The 22,451-nt window shown below is 38.9% G+C and overlaps 1 protein-coding gene across 2 annotated transcripts in view; it reads left to right on the top strand.

Moving 5' to 3' along the window:
* The first annotated feature begins 4,422 nt into the window (after window positions 1-4,422).
* LOC137268335 (adipolin-like) overlaps window positions 4,423-22,451 on the top strand; it is a 58,064-nt gene continuing 40,035 nt past the window's right edge. For both annotated transcript variants that reach the window (XM_067802887.1, XM_067802888.1), the window contains exon 1: window positions 4,423-4,845. In XM_067802887.1, the coding sequence (XP_067658988.1) occupies window positions 4,681-4,845 (165 nt within the window). In that variant the 5' untranslated portion in view covers window positions 4,423-4,680. The remainder of the gene's footprint in view (window positions 4,846-22,451) is intronic.

Genomic DNA, 22,451 nt, shown 5'->3' with positions numbered 1-22,451 from the left:
TTCAGCTAAGCAACTACCTTGTGTGACACATGTGCCAGACTAAGAACAGGATACGATCACCTTTTAGCAAACACATGTCTAAAAGTGCCTCACGGACACATATTTATGATATCGTCATATCATATACCCTGCTTTGGGCACAGGTTTCTTTTAAGTATATAACTGGGCCCTGTTCATTTTATTTCCTGAACAACTTGTTTTGTGATGCGTGTCAGTGTTCTATGTATCCAGGGAAGACCGTTTTGCATATTCCAGACATTCACAGCAACCAGTTGATGTTTCTGTAAATGAAAGTCGCAAAAAGGGGCCATAATTAAACACATAAATCTTCCTAGCGTGTGTAGAAGAAACTTATCTTAATTAGATAAAGAACATATTTAACAGATTTAAACGTTATCCCTGTACCTTGATGATAGTGGTTATCTGACGAGAATCTCTCGGCAAGCAGAATCTCCATTAATCTAAAGACAAAAAGATCGCACATCTTTGATTTTTTCAGAACCTTGGAGAAAGGTCTTCTACGTAAATAGAACAAGGACAAAACAACTTCAGAGTCATTACTCCTTTATATATTTATTCGTTGTGGTGTTATTTTTAACCTCTCCAAATGTTTAACGACTCTTAAATATACATGTATTTGGAGTGAAATATCCTCTAGTGAAAGCGTCCGTGTTAACAAACGTACGGTTAGATAAATGGGTATTTTCAGTGTCTTTTCCAAGTGTCAAAAAACGGGGAGTCTAACTAACGGGACTTTCCACATAAGGTAGAATTCATGCGGTTATAATTTCGACCCTCTGTGCTGTTCGTTATTTGACAACGACTCAGTAACCTTAACTGTGAAGCCAGTGAGTCAACAAGCCGACTGACACAGACATCCAGCTTAAGGAGTAGGGTAGACATACATATTCATGTGTCATTGCTTTACCTCTACAGGACTAGTCTATTGCTTTAATTTAGTATCATAGTAGATTAGGTAAATTCGGAAAACTAACTGAATTCATTTCGACTATATTTGTAAAATTACGTATTTGCAAGTATGAATACAGGGTACATATGCACCAATATACCTCTTCCTTACTGTAAGAAAGCGTTCGTTTCCAAATCTGATACAGTAGGTGGTCGTTACTTATATACTGCAAGCAACTAAATCCAAAAGTAGGGATATTCCATGTTGGGGGTTATTATTTGGTATCCGAATTGTACGATTGTGCATTACATGTATTCTATTGACCGCATTCTATTGATTTCGCGTAAACACTAACAAGCGAATTTTTCATGATGTGCAAGTAAACATGTTCAGGATAAGAGCCCAAATTTACAGTGAAACGTGACAGATGTATATTTCAGAGAAAGGAACAGGCAAAAAATGTTCCCATACTGGTTTAAACACACATATGAAAGTTGCTATGATACTGTTCCAAACTTAAATATAAAAGTTGTTCCGATATTAGTTTAAACTGAAATATAGAAGTTGTTCCGATATTAGTTTAAGCTCAAATATAAATGTTGTTTCGAAATGGGTTTAAGCTCAAACACAAAAGATGTTCTGATACTGGTTTGAACTCGAATATAAAAGTGCCTCTGATATTCTTTTGAACACATATTCTGCAAGGACCAGGATATCTCTACCCTGACACTATACACATTCTGCGAGCAGCAGGATATCTCTAACCGGCCACTACACACATTCTGCAAGATACACGATGTGTTTAAACTGATGCTGCACATATTCAGCAAGCAACACGATTTCTTTAGCTTGACGCTACACACATTCTGCAGGATACACGATGTATTTAAACTGATGCTGCACACATTCTGTAAGCAATACGATAGAGGATATCTCTAACCGGCCACTACACACATTCTGCAAGATACACGATGTGTTTAAACTGATGCTGCACACATTCAGCAAGCAACGCGATATCTTTAGCCTGACGCTGCACATATTCAGCAAGCAACACGATTTCTTTAGCTTGACGCTACACACATTCTGCAGGATACACGATGTATTTAAACTGATGCTGCACACATTCTGTAAGCAATACGATATCTTTAGCCTAATGCTACACACATTGTGAAGGCAACACGATTTCTTTAGCTTGACGCTACACACATTCTGCAAGCAACACGATATCTCTAGAATGACACTATACACATTCTGCAGGATAAACGATGTATTTAAACTGATGCTGCACACATTCTGCAAGCAATACGATATCTTTAGCAGGACGCTGTACTCAGTAATACAACAAAAGCATATCAAGTCTGGTGCTGTATTGAAGATGACAAAGTGTGTCTGTATATACATGCCATTTTTACTGTGCTCCCTCAACAACATCCATATATCTAGTTTTTAATGAGCCCCCTGTGTTCCTGAGAGAGCTCATTAAAGACAGTACACCACGTTTTTAATTTCCCCCCTCAGCAACATTTGTGGACCGAGTTTTAATGTGCCCCCTCAGCAACACATGTACATCGAGTTTTAATGTGTTCCCTCAGCAAAACCTGTACGAGTCTTTAATGTGCTCCGTTAGCATCACCTGCAAAACGAGTCTTTAATGTGAACTTTAAGAGACGTGTAACCGTGTTACGTGTGTGTAAGGTGTATAGTCCACGACTCTCCAGTAAGGCGCTGTGTGAGCAGGGGAAGCATTCACAAGCAGCCACAAGCAACTCCCGGAGAACTCAGTACTCCTAGTTAAGGCTTGTGTTGTCATTACTCGAGCAGATAGGGATGAGCTTTAAGTGGCTTGACTAATGGTGGGCGGTTATGTAACGATTCAAGACTATATTAGTCGTCTCCAGCATCTGCCTAATTCCGCCTACCGTTAAAACAATGTTTTACAAATTAGTGATGTAATCCTGAACATTCACGTTATCAGCGATCAATGCTCACATCCGCAGTCGTCAAACTCATGATCAACTATCCATAGTAGCCAAACCATCGACTATTTCCTATGCTGACTATCCATACTATCTACTAATTTCATTACATACCACCCACACCATCCACTGAAGTAATTACATACTATCCACCCCGTCCACTACTGTCATTACATGTTATCCAATATTTACATTAAAACTACCTACATCATCGGCTAGTTGAACAAGCTACCCACACCTTCAACTAGTTTCATTATTCAGGTTTTATTACATTCTCCTCGTTTTATCCTTTGTATCATCACCTCTTATATTATGTTTATCTTCCAACATTACCCACTATCTATATCTCATACAAACATTATCCACTATCAGCATAGCATACCAACATTACCCACTATCAATATCTCATACCAACATTACCCACTATCAGTATATCATAACAACATTACTTACTATCAATATCTCATACCAACATTATCCACTATCAATATCTCATACCAACATTACCCACTATCAATATATCATGAGAACATTACTTACTAGCAATATCTCATACCAACATTACCCACTATCAATATCTCATACCAACATTATCCACTATCAATATCTCATACCAACATTACCCACTCACAATATATCATAACAACATTACTTACCATCAATACCTCATACCAACATTATCCACTATCAATATCTCATATCAGCATATCTACTATTTCATTATTTTCTATTATTCCTACCTAACCTCTTCCTTACTGTCTCGTCACGATATGGCTGAGATATTGCCGATGTGACGTTGAATATTAACTCACTCACTCTTCCTTACTATTATCAACTACCAGCATTATCCACTTTATTACCTTCAGTCGGCATTGTCCATATTGTAAAGTACAACCCGAATTATCATTTTCTGCCTTGGTATACTTGTGTCTGTGATCCACAATCACGATCACCATTTTTCTTACCATAATTATCACAAACCATAGTTTGTATGCCTCTTATTCACGATGTGCCTTCCAATTACCAGCAGTCAATGTCCTATATCGATCAAGGAAATCAATCCAACTGCCTCGAGAGTCATTAATTAAATGCAACTGCTCAAAACTGCACGGACATGTTCAACATCTATTTTTGTGATTATATTTACACAGGTTTTATCAGTTATGGGGTAGGGGTGATGGGTGGAATTAAAATCAGAAAGCCCCTCTTTATCTTTCTCCATATCTGTTCCCTTCGAGAATTGATATAGAACAGAAATCAAAAGACAGATGTCGTTTTAGCTGTTTAAGTGTTCACGTTAGAGCCAAGTCACCCAAGTTTAGAGTACACTCCGTGCTTAATCTACCCCTCAATAGAAAGGAAGCGCTAACAGTAGCGTCGTCTGACATTCATAGGTGGGATTTGTTACTTTTACTTTCCCGATTAGAGATCACAGTTAATTGAAGCTGTATCCTCACTGTCGTTCTGAAGCGCAAACATCGAGCGGTGGTCACGTGACAGTGCGTTTACATGTAGCGCAACGCGCCAGCTCGGCTCATTCAGTGCTTGCCTTCATGGAATCGGCGCTGTGTAGTATTTTGTGTGCAGGTAGTGACTCGGCGGAGGGATATAGGATTAGCTTACTTCAAAGCACATCAAAGGGCGCGTGGTTATATCTCTATAAGAGCAGACGACACTTTAAGCAAAATGGAAGCTACGAAAGCGAGCAGACGAGAAATGAGTGAAATTGAAGACTTTGTAAAAGATTGAAATTTAAGGAAAGGATTTAGAAGTGGGACAGAGATTTAGTAAACTATGTTGAATGTCTTGCCCCTCCTGGCGGGGATTTGTGTCTGTGTGGGGGTGGGGGTAGTGTGCGCGGGGAGGGGGACACCGTTCCGGCACGATTACCTCGTATCTGACAGAGCAGATGAATACGATCCAGAAGATTTCCCCAACCTGAGCACGAATGGAGACGAGGTAAGTTCAAAACTTATCAATTGATTTTATTCGTAAATAGTCTCATGTTTCATTATTTATTCTTCACAGGAGTTAAGGTAAATTGCTTATCTGAAGTTTTTTCTTTGCGTTATTTTTGTATGGTGTCTCCTACACTTGACTGTTATTTTCCTGAAACGGTTTTATGTTTAAACATCTCCAAATATGAATAAAGATTTTAGCTTCAAATATAAATCATTGATTTCCTTAACGAATATCAACAGATAAGTAAAATGACAATTTTTAATACCACCTTATATTTTTAGTCGCCTAGAGGATGGTTAGTTTTATATGAATATAAACAATTATGAAGTACATGTCATCAAATACATGATGAAAAATTGATAATATTACAGCATATGTTAATCAACCAAATATAGGAATGGTATCTCTCAATATCTAAGTCACGACTCCCGGATTTATTGATTTTTAAATTTGATCACAGTCTGTTTTATTTGCCGATATATAAGGTCGATATACTAGGATATGGCATGACAGACAGGATGATGTTTAGAAAAGCTACCAATCTCACACATGCATACCGAATGTTGACCTGTGCTTTCAACTGACCACTAAAGATGACCGCCGTAACTACATCACCAGCGTCGACATACAACTAAACGACGACGTTCCTATGTACGTCGTTCACGTCAGATGGCGTTTTGTACACACTGGATTATATCAATATTGTTATTACCTAATCAACGATGTAATAATAAATATATACATTTTTGTTTAACAAATTTGTGGGTAATGTATTTAATACGCATTGTTTCCGCCAAACGTGTCAGTGTAGTCTTCATTTTTAAAGCATGTCCTCAGTTATTCAAATAATTAGCTCGTTACTTTTTTTACATCGAAAGTCATCGACTTTAGGTGAATATAAATATTGAAATACTGATATCATAAAATACTCCATATGCATTTCAAAGAATGTACGTGTAATACAGACCTCATATGTTTCAAAATGCTTTGATATGTCGAAACATGTTCTTATATTTGTCATAACTGTCAAAACGTTCTATTTGTATCAAAGTGTTCAGTCTCCACTAATTCTGAATAGAAGAACCGTGATGATGTAGACATCTCCCATACCAGACAAACAACTTTACTACTCTGATTGGTTAGTCAAGAACAGGTGGATATCAATGATCTAAATCGAGCCTCTTTAGTTTAGTTAAGTGCAGTTCAGTGAGTTTCACAAATTATTGACACGATTGCCTGGTCTTGATCAGTTTCAAGTTTTGGACAATTTCCCTAGCCCGACCAGGAAGGACGTAGTCACATGCAGAGTCTTACATATAGACATCACAGCAATGGATAGAATGTTTATGGTGTCGTGGCTTGATTTGGTTTCTTTGATATTAGCAGATTTGTAATTACGACAGTGGATCCCCGAAAGATTAAGTACCGAAGCATGATAAAACTATGAGATTATTAGCATTTGGTGATGAACTCCAAATCTCATGAATCTGGAATTCTCTGAAGCTCCGATAGAGGGATTCTTTTATAGGTTTCTTTTGATATGGGGTCATTTGATAGGTGAAGAAATACAGATTACAACTTCCATCTGGGGATCTTTCAAGCAGTACAAGCTAATAAATATGCATGGCAAGGGCTGACAATCTAACACAAACCATACTGATTGAGGATATTTAAAAAGTTCAGAAAAGTATACAAATATGTTTATTATCTGGTGTTTTTTGTCTGACTAAGATACATGCAGGCACATGTCACTTGCACGTGTTCCCCCTTGACATGAGGAAGTCTTAAGTTACCCTCAGCAGGTTCTGAAGAAAAAAAACGTGGTAAACATGCTGGTTTAAGGTTTTCCATTATCAATGGATGGATAAGTATTTATGTTAAAATGTTGTTAATTTATAAGGTTTCATTTGATATTTTGATTGTTGCTTTTTATCTTGAAAGAAAGATGTATTTTATTTGAGATACATCGTCTGTATATTGAATCCTATATCGAGTCATGATTGAGACATTGTTTAACAAACTCTTTCATGAATCAACATTGAAAATACACTCTGCGACATTTGAGCACACTACCCTAGAGACTAGCCCAAAGCATCACTATTGACGCCTGCTGGGACTTACCCCGACTTGTTTCTTGTCAACGTGATGTTGGCCCATTACACCGAGTGGAGGAACGCGTGCAGTGGAACGTCGTTTCGTTAAATTATTCAGTAACATATTTTGAACTGTTTAAACGTTTCTGTTCGTTAAAAATCATTTTATTATCCACACAATGACTGAACCAACTAAGGACATGTGAACATGTTACAGTTATCTCGATGACACTGGTGTGACAAAGTGTCACGGGGTATAATATAAACGCCACTGACAAAGAACATAAATGTAAAGGCAAGTTTAGTCCAAAGAGTGAACATTTTTATCTGTTCCAAATATAGTCATCCCTTTCATCATTCGTATCCCCGAAATTAGCAAAGTTTAAAATAATGAAAACAATGTTACCCTACACCAAATTCTTTGTTGGTAGATTAGTGAATCTTCTGAAATTCTATGCATATGTGTCCATCATTCAAGAACTAGACTAGAAGCAAACAGCAAACGGACGGATATACGGTCCAGCGTTATATCTATAATGTTTGTACTCGATGACGTGTGATTGTGTAGGAAACATTATGACCCACACAGATCGCCTTAACAACCAGAGGATGTAGTGTTGTCAGATAGGATAACCGGCCTGTACAGTCACGACTGTAGTGTGGGGGTGGGTGGGGTGGGAGCATGGTGGCTTGTTTCAATTTTATAATTAATAGATATGTTATCAGTCCTATAAGTAATATACAAAGTAGCTAAGTATTGTCAATGCAGATAAGAAACTTGTGATTATAAATTCTATTTGAGAACATTTGCCTTTGAACCCTGGAACGTCAGTGTCAATACACAACAACTGTTCATTGTCAGTGCTAACCAGTTTATTTTAAGATGAACATAGCCATGACACTTCTATGAATGCTTGATACTTATTATAAAGGGGTTATAAGTAACAATTGTTAAATTCTGGGCAAAGAAAAAATCCAATACGTTTAGCTTTTAGAGACCCTTTCGACACTACAAATAGTTTGATTACTCAACCTCTGGATATCTACAATGGTCGCATCATAAATGGCGTTTCGTAAACCTCTGAACTCTACTTCATGGAATTCCAGCAATCCATTTAATAAGCAACTCGTCACAGAGAGAGTGAGAGTGAATGTTAGATGTTGAGAAAGAGATACAATGAGAGTGAGAGTGAGAGTGAATGTGAGATGTTAGGTGAGGATGAGAGAAGTGAGAGTGAATGTGAGACATGGAGACAGTGCGATAAAGGGATTGTGAAACAGGGTGAATACGAAATGGGGAGAGCGGGATAAGGTGAGAAAGAGATATAGAAACAGTGAGATGACCTGAATTGAAGGGAAGAGTGGGGTAAAGTCAGGGAGAAATAGACAGATAGTGGGATAAACTGAGGTTGAGGCTAAATTGGAGTTAAATTGAATTTGAATGAAGGTGAGAGGCAAAGAGAGGGGGAGTTAGATGAACATGAGCTGCTGAGAAAGGGTGATATAAGGTGAGGATGAGAGTGAATGTGAGATAATTCGAGAGAGAGGTGGGGGGAGGAGGGCGGGAGGCAATGTTTCAGCTATAATTCGGTCTGTAGGTAGTCGAATCTGGACCAAACAATCCAGTGACCAACAGCATAAACATCCGTCTACGCAACTGGGATACGATGACATATTTCAGCCAAGTCATTGAGTCTGGCCATTTAATTCCGTTAACCGCATCTTACGACAAGCATGAGTTTCTGAATATCAATGTAAGCGGATCTTCACAGACCCACCGGGACCCGGAGTTAACTAGATTCATCAAAATCTTTAACTCATCACACCAAATGATCTGCCTTGATCCTTTTTCAGAGTATATACCTGGTTGTTTGTATGTGTGTGTGTGTGTGTGTGTGTGTGTGTGTGTGTCATCACACCAAATGATCTGCCTTGATCCTTTTTCATAGTATATACCTGGTTGTTTGTATGTGTGTGTGTGTGTGCGTGTGTGTCATCACACCAAATGATCTGCCTTGATCCTTTTTCATAGTATATACCTGGTTGTTTGTATGTGTGTGTGTGTGTGTGTGTGTGTGTGCGTGTGTGTGCGTGCATGTGCTTGAGTGTGTTTTCTTTTCCCTCGTGCATGTGCGTGTGTTAATTATATTCCAAATTAAAACTGTGCATTTCTTAAAGACCTCTTAATTATATTCCAAATTAAAACTGTGCATTTCTTAAAGACCTATTACGGGCGAATGTCTGGTACTTCTAACATAACCGTTTGGAAACAACCTGAGACGACCATGTTTCGCTCAGTACTGGCTGCCAGGGTTATCGTATTGAGTAGATAGGACAACATCGGTGTAAGTACATGTATTTTAAATTACGGAGTAGTTTATCTCTACATGTGCTATGTGCTGCTCTCACAGGTATGCCGACAAGATCAAATAGTCTACACTCCGAGGCGAGAATGTTCTCGCCAAGTGACGTTTACCTCTATTACCAAGGAGCGTTGAATTTGATACGAAACCATCAATATGAGGAAATTGCTGGATACCAGATGCCAGTTATTGCTGTCATAATGTGCTCAAAATAGTTTCCTGTGCATGTCAAGACCATGAAGAAAAATAATTTGGGCTTAGATTAGTTTTCTTTTTAAACTAATTCAGAAATTCATTTTATATTTTAATTGATATGTTGAGCAGTCAGTTGATTTGGAGTTAAAGACGATATGCTGTGTTATGTTATCTATGGTAGAGACGCCATAGTTTATTAAACAAACGTTATGATAAACGACCGCAGTACTATATTGAACAAATATGCATCCATTTGATGTCTCTTGGAAAGCGGGAAGATTGTGGACATGGTTTCCGAAATACGCCCCAAATGAATAGTTTGTTGCCAATGGTGCCAGTTGTTTTGTGAACATAATTTCCGAAATACGCCCCAAATTAATAGTTTGTTGTCAATGGTGCCAGTTGTTTTGTGAAGTATTGTAAAAATGAATAGAATACTGATGGACAATGATGACGCCACTAGAAATTGTCCTTAAACATATTAAAACAAATACTTGCCCTAAATTCTTTAAAGTTAAATACATGTACGGGTTTTTACTAAATGTTTCATGATGCAAGAAAGTATCTCACACTCCTTGTCCTCGAGTGGAAGTAATACAAAATTTCACCATGACTGCATGTTGAGATGACCGTAAGGCTTTATAGCAATGCTCATTTTCTCCATTTACCATTTGAGTTTCCCCTTCAGCCATACATGTGTTTACCGTCATGTACATTGCTGTTGCTGTTGCTGTTGCTGCTACTGCATGTGGTGCTGCGTTAGTCCTCTCATTTAACCCTCTCGTAGTACTTGAAAACAGTCATAACTTCTGTTAAACGATCAGACAAATTGGCAATACTCAGTCAGTGACATGTGCAAGTCATATGTAGGTTTCAATTTCAGTTTCAAGATGATAACTCCAGTTTAGTTTATCCTCACGGCATTTAATGGATCACTTGAAAGTAATGGTAACAGTTATGTATAATTATGTTTCCTTCGTTCCGACGGGCAATGGAGGCTCATCGATCTGTTGGGCAGATGTAAAGTACGAATCGAGAATTAATGCGGAGACGGGCGGATACTGGAATTATAAACACAAATCTGCACTGAATATACCTATGTGTATGCTATTTCTTGTATGCTATTTATTGTCATGCGCGTTTCTCTCGTCTGCACGTGCTGCGTTGTGTTAACCCAATATACGCCTAGGGCGTCCAGATAGTTTGGATTTCAAGGATGCCATTCTCAGAGTTGATGTCATCCGGTACGCCATACTTCATCAACAGAAAAATTACAAGGATAAGAGAACATTGTCATCTGAAGAGCATGATAGGATCCAAGAACATTCTCATCTGAAGAGCGTGATAGGATGCAAGAACATTGTTATCTGAAGAGTGTGATAGAATACAAGAACATTGTCATCTGAAGAACGTGATGGGATACAAGAACATTGTCATCTGAAGAACGTGATGGGATACAAGAACATTGTCATCTGAAGAACTTGATGAGATACAAGAGCATTGTCATCTGAAGAACGTGATGAGATACAAGAACATTGTCATCTGAAGAACGTGATGGGATACAAGAACATTGTCATCTGAAGAACATGATATGATACAAGAAGACTGTCATCTGAAGTCCATGATAGGATACTAGAACGCTGTCATCTGAAGAACGTGATGGGATACAAGAGCATTGTCGTCTGAAGAACGTGACAGATACAAGAAAATTGTCATCTGAAGCGTGTTAGATACAAGAACATTGTCGTCTGAAGAACGTTATGGGATAAGGGTGAAGATTACATCAATGGCAGTCAAACATATGCATCTCATGAGATACAATAAGTCCCTTGGTTTGTCTGTTGACAAACCAAGCACTGCTATGACGTCACTGAACCAAGCACGAAGTTTGATAGGGCAGTGGGGTGGCTGTGTGGTAGGGTTTGTCCCGTCTATTCCCCGCGTGTGTACAATGACGAAAGCTAATTCTCATATGATATATTACTGATCCACAACTCAACTACAGAAAAATATAGAGACTCTAAATACATTGTTGTAACAAGCGGTTTTTTTGGACGTTTTATGTGAACAGCCACTTTCCAATTAATTGCAATGTCTCTTTGCGAATGAGTCATGGGTTGGTCAATAATACATGGATTTGTGAATAACACTTAAATTGGTGAACATACTAGAATTGGTGAATGATACTTAACTTGGTAAATCATACTTGAATTAGGGAATAATACTTGAATTGGTGAAAAACATCTGGATTGGTTTATCATCCTCGGGTCGGTGAATCATACTTTCGTTGGTGAACCATGCTTAGTATAGCACATGTGCGTTCTTATGTTTACAGTTGTCACTATTATTAGTTTCCCAATGAGAATACTCTCTCTGCATCAATTAACTGCAAACACAATGCTACATGCTGCTACAAATACCATAGGTATTACATGTTGCTACAATCGACAATGCATGAACAGATTACGGGTATTTAGACAAGTCCATGAGCTCTGGGGCTGCTATACTGCTACAGTCATGAACATAAAATTGACATTCCTCGGTCACAGATACTAAGCCAGTTGGTACAAGAAGAATGTATGTTCCTCCTCGTGGTCGCAAGTACTGAATCAGCTAGTACAAGAACATTCTATGTTCTTCCAATCGGTCACAGATACCAGGCCAGTTGGTACAAGAACATTCTATGTACTTCCAATCGGTCACAGATACTAGGTCAGTTGGTACAAGAACATTCTATGTTCTTCCAATCGGTCACAGATACTAGGTCAGTTGGTACAAGAACATTCTATGTTCTTCCAAATGGTCGCATATACTGGGTCAACTGGTATGTGTTTTTTCCAGATATGTTGGGTCAGTTGGACATACGTACTAGGTCAGATCATACGACGCAAACAAGTAGTTTGACAATTCAGTATCTGGCAGTCACATTGTTGGTGTGGAACCGTAGAAAATCATAGCTTGAAATAACCAATTTCTGTTTCCTTATGTCGCTCAAATATAAATCTATTTGTCATCGAATTTCAAGCAACCGAGAATCGCTATTAATCGCTTTAATCCAGTGTAAACGGGTTCGGTTCATGTGAGGTGCAAAAGTTGAAATGTGATGTCTGTCCAAAACAGGAAGCGAGATGAGATCTATTCTTATGGACGTCAAAAGCAAAGATTCCCTCATCAAGGCAAAACTGACACATAAATGCGATCAAAGTGAACATTGTTTGCCACAAATACACACGTAACGAAAAGTACCTCATGGGGATATCAAACGGCGATGGAGAGCTGCTATATGGGTGGGCCAAGTCTATAGGCAGAGTATTAACATAACAGTAAAGGCACGGGTTAATCTCTTCGTTTCCAAACTTTCACTTGCTCCCACTAGAAATCAGAGTTGGGACTATAGCAAAGGCTCTCTTATTTTCTACAAATGAGAAACCGTCAAGTACCCTACATAGACTAAAGCTCGTGAAAAGCTTCATGGCCAGATGAACTTTATACCGAGTCGGGTGTTGAGGGTTTGTCTGCTTTTGTTGAGCTCTTTTATATCGTCTGTAGGAGATAATGAAGCTGTCGTCTGTTGCTCCGTTACATTTCTATAGTTGTTCCCGCATTTCATCACCCGGTCCCCTTGCCAGGGTCATTAACTAACGCGAGTGAGAGTTCACTTTTGTCCCTATTTTAACGCCCAAAACTGCTGGCGCCGGGTTTATAATGCTTGCAATCGTAAAACTTGAGTAATTAGTGCCTCGTCCATTCAGCATGTGCACGTGCATCTCATGCATGAAAGACCCGTGCTGTCTGCGCGTGCAGCGGACGTGCATGCATGTTCAGTTTGGAGGACGTGTCTCCTACTTGAGATGAGCATAGCTCCATTCACGTGACTGAGTGAAGCGCAAAAAATGGAGAGAAAAGTTGCCGAGGGATACCGCCTCGTTGTGCAGAGATTTTCTAATCTATGAAGAGATTTTACACGGGGTTAGGCTCCTGTACAGAGCTAATTCAATCGTGTGCTTTGTCGCCAGTTGGAAAGACGGGTGGGCACTCCGTCGCCGAACTAATCTCAACCGATCGGCTCAATTTTCATGTGTTATTTAGCATGTCTGTACGATGATAACGGTCTATCTCTGTACATGTCTATGGATAAGCTCTGTCTCCCTCCCGATAACACTGCTGCCCCCTTCACATGGAGTGGGGGACCATGTCTCCCCCACAGGGGTGTTATGTCAAGTCCTCTTAAGACCGGTCTGGTTAGAAGTCTCCGCTACTTAACCCATGGCTCTTGACATCCCAGGTGGTCCTCTCTATTCATCCTATGCGCTATTATGTTGATGATGGATACCATCGTGAACTGTAGCTCATGTACATCTGGGTAGAGTGGTCACAAACCATCTTTGAAGTCGTCATTTGTGAAATGTTAATAACACGAGACTGCAGTACGCCAGTGATCATGAATGGCCAACTCTGTAACTACTCGAGTCTCTTTTGGAAATCATTCGTCTAATCCGCTGCATTTTCTAAACCTTCTTCACCCTACCATCACTACCATAGCTACATTCAGTGAGTCTTCTCCGTCTTCTTCCCCTACCATCACTACCATAATTACATTCAGTTACCCCTCTCGTCTTCTTCCTCTACCATCACTACCATCATTACACTCAGTGACTCTTCTCCGTCTTCTTCCCCCTACCATCACTACCATAGCTACATTCAGTGACCCTTCTCCACCTTCTTCCCCTACCATCACTACCATAGCTACATTCATTCTCTTTCTTCCCCCTACCATTACTGATCGATGCTCATGTTGTTGATCACTGGATTGTCTGGTCCAGACCGCCGCTACACAGCTGGAATACGTAAAACTAAACTCAATCACTCACTCACCCTACCATCACTACCATCATTACACTCAGTGACTCTTCTCCCTCTTCTTCATCCGACCATCACTACCATAGCTACACTCAGTGACTCTTCTCCCTCTTCTTCCTCCTACCATTAGTACCATCATTACACTCAGTGATTCTTCTCCGTCTTCTTCCCCTACCGTCACTACCATGGCTGCATTCAGCGACTCTTCTTTGTCTACTTCCCCCTACCATCACTATCGTGGCCACATTAATTGACTCACAGTATGTGATGCCTTGTATCTTTGGCCCTGTCACAGCTGAAATATTCAGTCTTCCCACACACAACGTAAAACAACTCACTCATTCACTCAAACATTGACTAGAGGGTCCCGACCGTGATTTTGAACACACCTCTTCATACCTGAAACTAGGAAGGATTATCATGCAGTGATGGGCGTTTAAACGTTTCTTCACAAATACCTTTAGCCGACCATGAAGTATATCTCACCGACACGCACAGGAGGTATCAGATACGCATGCGTCAAATGCCCCAAGAATCCATCTCCGATTCGGGTACACAGTCCAAAACAAAACCGATGCATATATTTTGTGTAAACCTTTAAGCACCAGAACACTACTGTTTAATTTGAAGCTATTGTTGGGCTTTGAAACGCCGTCATCCCTATGTCAAAGTACTATGCGTGGATGTTTAGCGAAGGGCAAATGTCTTTCTACAATTACCATCGTCCAATAGTAACCCTCGACACATACGTCTATGGTCGTAATCCCGTCACCAATCACTGAAACCCGATGCCGCCATTTTATAAAATACGAAACTTACGTCTAAATCAACTTACGTTTAATGTCAGCAAAATATCCCATTAGACTATCAAATTAAACGCAATGGTTTGTAGAACTTGTAATTTTGGAAATCTTTCTCTAATAGTGGAGAACCAACTGGCTAAGTGTAGTTTTAACGAGCATTTAACGATATGGTTTTGACGAGTGATGGGCCGTATTTGGTTGGTAGTTTATGGCTGGTGTCTAGAGAGGCATGATCAAACGAGGTAGGGTTTCCAGAAGGACCTTCCACGGCTAGGAAGTGAAGGGTAAGCTAAGTAGAAAAGAGATAGGGTACTGGCAGGAATTTCATGACTGTCAATGAGAAGAGAAGTACCTCATAAACACCTAACCACTTACCCAGTGGCTGATAGGGCAGCGTTAGCAGCAACGGTTACCATGATTATGTTGATGATGATTTTCACTAGCATGAAGATGACGACATTATGATGATGATATTCCTATCATAGTGTGTTTATATCAGGATGAGCTGAGTTTGCAGGCGAAACGTGCACAGAGTTTGTTACCAGTGACTTCGTTCATGGGAAAACATGGGTATATTAACACTGAAATCGACAATTGTACACACAGAACAAAAAAATAAACTTGATATTGTACACTATATTATATGATGCATTAAATAAGAGACTGAACAAAAGGACAAATATATTTAAAACGTTAATTAGTATTTAAACTGCGGCACAGTGACACATTACACAGAATGTTCACTGAGATACATTGATTTACAAAAATATGAATGTTTAAACGTGCCACATGTCGACACAAACTCACACTCGTGTCTGACAAACCATATATATGGGGAATCATCTTGCACTTCACTGCCACGTCCTAACTACTTCCGATGCACGATGTCAGTCTTCCATTGTATTGTCACGTACAAACTACATCGGATACAAAATATCAATCATTCTTTATACTGTCGCATACAAACTACGTCGGATACAACACATCAGTCTTTCTTTGTATTGTCATGTACAAACTAAATCGGATACAACATGTCAGACTTTCTTGACAGTGTCATATACAAACTACATCGATACAAAACACCAATCTTCAAATGTATTGTCATGTACAAACTACATCAATACAACAGACCAATTTTCAATTGTATTGTCATATACAAACTACATCGATACAAAACACCTTCATTTGTATTGTCATGTACAAACTACGTCGACACAACACACCAATCTTCAATTGTATTGTCATACACAAACTACATCGATACAAAACACCAGTCTTCAATTGTATTGTCATATACAAACTACATCAATACAACACACCAATTTTCAATTGTATTGTCATATACAAACTACATCGATACAAAACACCAATCTTCATTTGCATTGTCATGTACAAACTACATCGACACAACACACCAATCTTCATTTGTATTTTCATGTACAAACTACATCAATACAACACACTAATCTTCAATTGTATTGTCATATACAAACTACATCGATACAAAACACCAATCTTCATTTGCATTGTCATGTACAAACTACATCGACACAACACACCAATCTTCATTTGTATTTTCATGTACAAACTACATCAATACAACACACCAATTTTCAACTGTATTGTCATATGCAAACTACATCGACACAACACACCAACCTTCATTTGTATTGTCATATGCAAACTACATCGATACAAAACACCAATCTTCATTTGTATTGTCATGTACAAACTACATCGATACAACACACTAATCTTCATTTGTATTGTCATATACAAACTACATCGACACAACACACCAATCTTCATTTGTATTGTCATATGCAAACTACATCGACATAACACACCAACCTTCATTTGTATTGTCATATGCAAACTACATCGATACAAAACACCAATCTTCAATTGTATTGTCATGTACAAGCTTCATCGATACAGCACATCAATCTTTCATTGTATTGTCACGTACAAACTGCATCGAATAGAACATATCAACCTTCCATTGTATTGTATTGAATGTAGATCATGTTTTTTCTCTTTTATATAACTAATACTTCTAACTACCTACAACATTTCTGTCACAACGTGTGTCCAGCCCCTTCTCTTACTGAGTATAACGATGTAGGCCAGGTTGATATGCCGCCCTGTCGGTGTTATAAACGGGAATTGTCAACGTTGATTCAAACCAATTTACTGACCAATCAAGCTGCATCTTAACTGGTTTCACGTATCATGATTCAACAAGTATTTCCATGCATCAGAGAATGCATGAATGCATGTGAAAATATGAATGTGTCTGCGTTCTATATATGAAACACCCTCCGCCTATAACAGAGCTATTCCCCAGAAAATGATAAGTGTGCTATGAACCCTTCACACGTTATTGACTATTCATAATAACTATTCTACCGAGGATACGACATTGTACCTGGGACAGACCAGAAGTCTAGACCAACGAGACCCGTCAAAGGCGACTTTCATGGCAATAGAGTCGAAACGACTACTATCTGAATCGCGTACATCTAACAAGCATGAGGCCAATTAATACAATACTGCTTCCCGTCACCTCTGTCACAAACACGTCAGTAACAGGTCGAATATCTGTCGACATACCATCGACCAATAAAACAACCACCTTCGCCTTGATTATCGCCTAGCTGGAGGACTACAGTTAGAAACACAGTCCTGATTTGGTAAATTAAGAACCAGGCGGAGGAACAAGTAGCACAAAAAGTACAAATTGGGAAAGAAAACCGTTTGAGTTTTGTAAAACGGATTTCAGTTAGGATGCAATATGATGAAAGAAAGTTTAGACTGAGGAGACATGTCTATGAGACGATCGGCGATGACAAATAAGAAATGCGTGACTTTACTTGAACTGACTTTCAAGACACACATCGGTCAATATCTTGACCAAAAAGGTTTGACAAGTATGTGATAAGCCCGCCCCACTGTTGTATGAGAGACCCACTGGGTTCACGAATATTACTACAGTCGTTGTTCTATCTTAACATACAGTAGCTACCGTCCGCTAAGATCGCTTTGTGAACAGTGGCATAATGATACAAACTGCAATCGTCATCTGACCATCTTACTAAGTGCGTCGTTATAAGTCGACGGAACAAAGCTATTTCACTTCTGAGCAAATATGGCTTTCGTGTTGCCAGATTGATAAATAAATCCTGATACACCAGAGAGATGTTTTTCTGTACTTGCTTATGGACTTTGGTTTTCCTGAACTTTAACAATAGGTTCTGGTAGTGTCTCGCCGCCATGCAGGCGGCAGTTGGCGACACCTTCGACTCTCGCAAATTCTCATGTGATCTGAAATAAAATATTTCGTCACGGGCTATGTGTTGTGGTCCCTAAAGAGACAAGGGATGAATAGAAAAACATAGGACAAAAATACACGCGTTAAGGGAGGTGTTGAGTAGACGTATTAAGTTGGGGACTGGGAGGACAATAGTAGATTTGGAAATATTTATTACGCAGCAGCGATTTTGAACCGTTAACATCTTTGTTTATCCGTATAAAGGACAATACTACTACATTAAACCGTCAATTCACTCGGCGAAAACTCTAACAGCGTTTGATGAGAATGAGTGAGTGAGTTTAGTTTTACGACGCACTCAGCAATATTCCAACTATATGGCGGCAGTCTATAATTAATCGTGGCTGGACCAGACAATCCAGTGGTCAACAGTTTGAGCATCGATCTGCACAACTGGGAACTGATAACATTTGTCAACCACCCGCCTGACCACCCGATCCCGTTAGTCGCCTCTTACGACAAGCATAGTCGCCTTTTATGGCAAGCATGGGTTTGCTGAAGGCCTATTCTACTCCGGACCTTCACGGGTCCCTGATGACAATGACAAATGTTTTGGCATAAATATCGCCGTGACTTAATGATTTAACAATATGCAGTGTCTGGACAGTGTCAACCCAAGACGTCTTCCGTGGGTTATGGTTATAGACCATAACGCTTACTCTCTGAATATTTCCTCCGAATAAAAAATTTATTGAATTTATTTATTTCAAAAATACGATGTGATGCTGTGGAAACGTTTGGCTAAAATGATTGGGAAGGCCAATCCTGATTTAGAGAAGGTTCGTCTAGTAACTGATTTAGGGATATCATAATCATTTAGGTTTTTTACAATTAAAGGAAAGAGTTTTTCAGATATGGCGCATTTTGATGAAAAAATAACTATCCCTATCCTATTTATACATCACTATTAAACCGTATCATGGGACCACATAACAATCATTTCTAATTTTCACTTTTCAAAAAGAGGTAATTTGTTTGAGGAAAACAAAATATTTTTTCCAAATGCGCATACATCCTGCTAAAAGTAATAGAAAACTTCAATAATGGTTTTGTTCTGAAAGTGAAAAGTACTAAACCAAATTATATATTTTTTATTTTATTTTGCTATTTTAATTCTGTATGGAGGTGGGCTTTGGGGGGCGTCTGAAAGATTTCCCATCAGACAACCTATATTGACAAACTATACTAGGTGGCGCTTAACTTTATATTTTAAGTATAATTTATATAACTTTGAAAGTAACAAACTCATATAAATGGATCTTCACATAGGGCTTTAGCTTTGCAGAAAAGGTTGGGCAGTAGGGAAAATGATGTGGTTCAGGGCCTTTTTGACATACTATAAATAGATAAGGTTCGAGTGTCTGCCTCCAGAGTGGAAGAAACAATCCCCTAATGGCGTGAAACTAACCAATATCAAATCATAGTACTTGTTGTTACCTTGCCTGCCTTTCGATAATAAAGACATAAGAACAGATCGGCTTGGAGTCCGCATACCATATCTAAGCGGGCAGACACGCATGTGAAAGTGTAGCATGGTATTCCAGCCTGCTTGGACTGTATGATCAGTCTGAATCCGTGCCAGTACAATCTGTCAGACAGAAACGCAAGCGAAACTTCAGGTTGTTTTGTAAGAGTAGTTACGTGTACCTTGAACCCGGCGTTCAACCTCTTTACACCTCACTGTTTTTCCTTGGTGTGTTCAGTTGATACAATAGACACATGTCAAAAGGTAGAATTCGAAATCTAGAAAATAGCAGAAAAATACCATAGCTCCGGAGCATGGAGAGGAATTTCAAAATTCTAACACCCATCTGTTGAAAATTCGTCCAGTGTTTCCTATGACCTGGTGTCTCAGTACCAGGCGGATGGGAGCACCAGCGACCTAATCCTGGGTTCGAATCCTGGCAGACCCTGAATATGTTTCTAGGTTTTCCAGCACCATAGACGTCCTCGTGGGTACACAAAAATGATAAATGACCTTCAGTATTTATGATTTTACTCCCAGTATCAAAATTCCCTCACTCATTCACTCACTCAACAATATAACATTTGAGTTAGTCAGCAATCCTGACGTGTCATAGAACACAACATGCATGTCAACATAATCAGTATGAAACTGCAACTTGCTGGTGTAGTGTGTTGATTTTTTAAAACAGGACATGATGAAAGTTATGTTTGTCATGGAAGCACCACACAGATTACCACCAGTCGTTTAGGTATCTTAACAAATTGTCTCCCCACGAAAATAAATACCGGGCGCGCAACAACGCAACCATGAAAATTGGTGTGTCTACAAGAGCGACGTGCCCGTCGTCGAGGTTCCACGTTGTCCTGTTTGGCAACACCGACAGCGTTGCCCGAGGGGCATGCACATATAATAGAGAGCATTCAAGGCGATGCTGTGATTGCTTGTCCTAGACTTAGCAATGAAGTAAAGGCATGGTTTAAATTTTGCGAAATTTCACGAAACTAACTTGAAAGTTGAAAAAGTAAGACAATTCTTGAAATAGATTTCTACGGTGACCCATCCCTCTGAAGGAGAGGTTTGCTTAGAGTTACACCACTTGGGAACTCACCCATGCATGTTTTCATCATTTTATTTGTGTATCATTGAATGGTAAGACAGTGTCAATAAAATATTGTAAACAAATCTGGGTGAAGCTTATTAAAACTTGATTGAAACTTATTTTAATATGATTATCTCTGTAACAGCACGTTTAAAATTAACAGTAAGATTACAAAAGCACCTGTTCCTGCATAACTGACAATTGAATGTAGAACATATGTGATATGTTTAGTACAAACACATGCTTTACATTCACTTAATTATAGAAACAAGCACACAAAGAATCATCGTCTGTGTATTTCAAAACAAAACATAAGATGAATTCAGCATTTTTACATTAGTAAGTATTTGCACATTCAGATGGCCACCTAGACTAGAGGTCTTCTGGATTAGCAAGTATCTACTATTTATACAATATGTTAGTTAGTATGTAAACACACATAGCCAAGATGTATGCATTATGAGTGCTATGGTATATTGAACGGGTAGTGGCCTGACAGTACTACATGTTCTGTTCTGATGCCTGCCTTTTCAAATCGTAATTATATACTCATGAAAACAAATAATGAATCGCATGAAAGTGCAACTTTTCCTTTACATTCTTTCCAGGTTTCTTCGCAAAGCATTATTGCGCTGTGGGTGAAATTCTGAAAATAAATAAGGGCACACTTGTACTTTCGTGTGTTCGTTTCCATGAGTACATAAATTCCTGAAAGTCTTACTCAGTCTTTCATTTTTGGAAGAATCTGTCAACAGGTGTTACAAAACTGATAAATTCCAGGTGACCGAATGTGTAAGTAGAACTAGTGTCGGTCCATCATAGAAGGTTTCAGGACAGATGCACCACAGCCTCTCCACAAAAAAACCCGCAAATGTGAAATTACGTTATAGCAAGAACTGAAATTTTATGTACACAGGCCACATCTTTAATTAAACTACATTTTTACAAATCAGATAACCATTTTTGCACCTGACATTGGCGCTTTTTGATAGGTTTAACTGCTATGTTATTTTAAGCAGGTTCTATCGGTCCCGTTAATACTAGCAGTATCCTAAACTACCCCGGCACATTAGAGCGGCATAAAGCAGTAACGCTGCACGGGGTTTGCTATAACCTGTGCTGTCCAGCATGGATTTTCTATTCATATCATTTTCCTTCTATTATAGATTGCAGTTATGTAATTTTCTAGAAGATCTCTGTTTACATAACATTAATACCTGCAGATTTGCAGCATACTGCTAATAGGCACAGCAGCAACTGAATGTAATCTAATATTCAAAAACTATACCAGCTCGCATACCTCCCTCATAAAATATAAGCTTTCATTTTTGTACAAGCTGTGTATAAAGATACTAAAAAATGTGGAGGGCAGCAAAAAGCAGTAAAACCAC

The sequence above is a fragment of the Haliotis asinina genome, chromosome 16 (assembly GCF_037392515.1).
Source record: "Haliotis asinina isolate JCU_RB_2024 chromosome 16, JCU_Hal_asi_v2, whole genome shotgun sequence".
In the NCBI taxonomy this organism is placed as follows: Eukaryota; Metazoa; Mollusca; class Gastropoda; order Lepetellida; family Haliotidae; genus Haliotis; species Haliotis asinina.
Note: the sequence above shows the minus strand (reverse complement) of the source record. Positions and strands in the feature narration are given on the sequence as shown.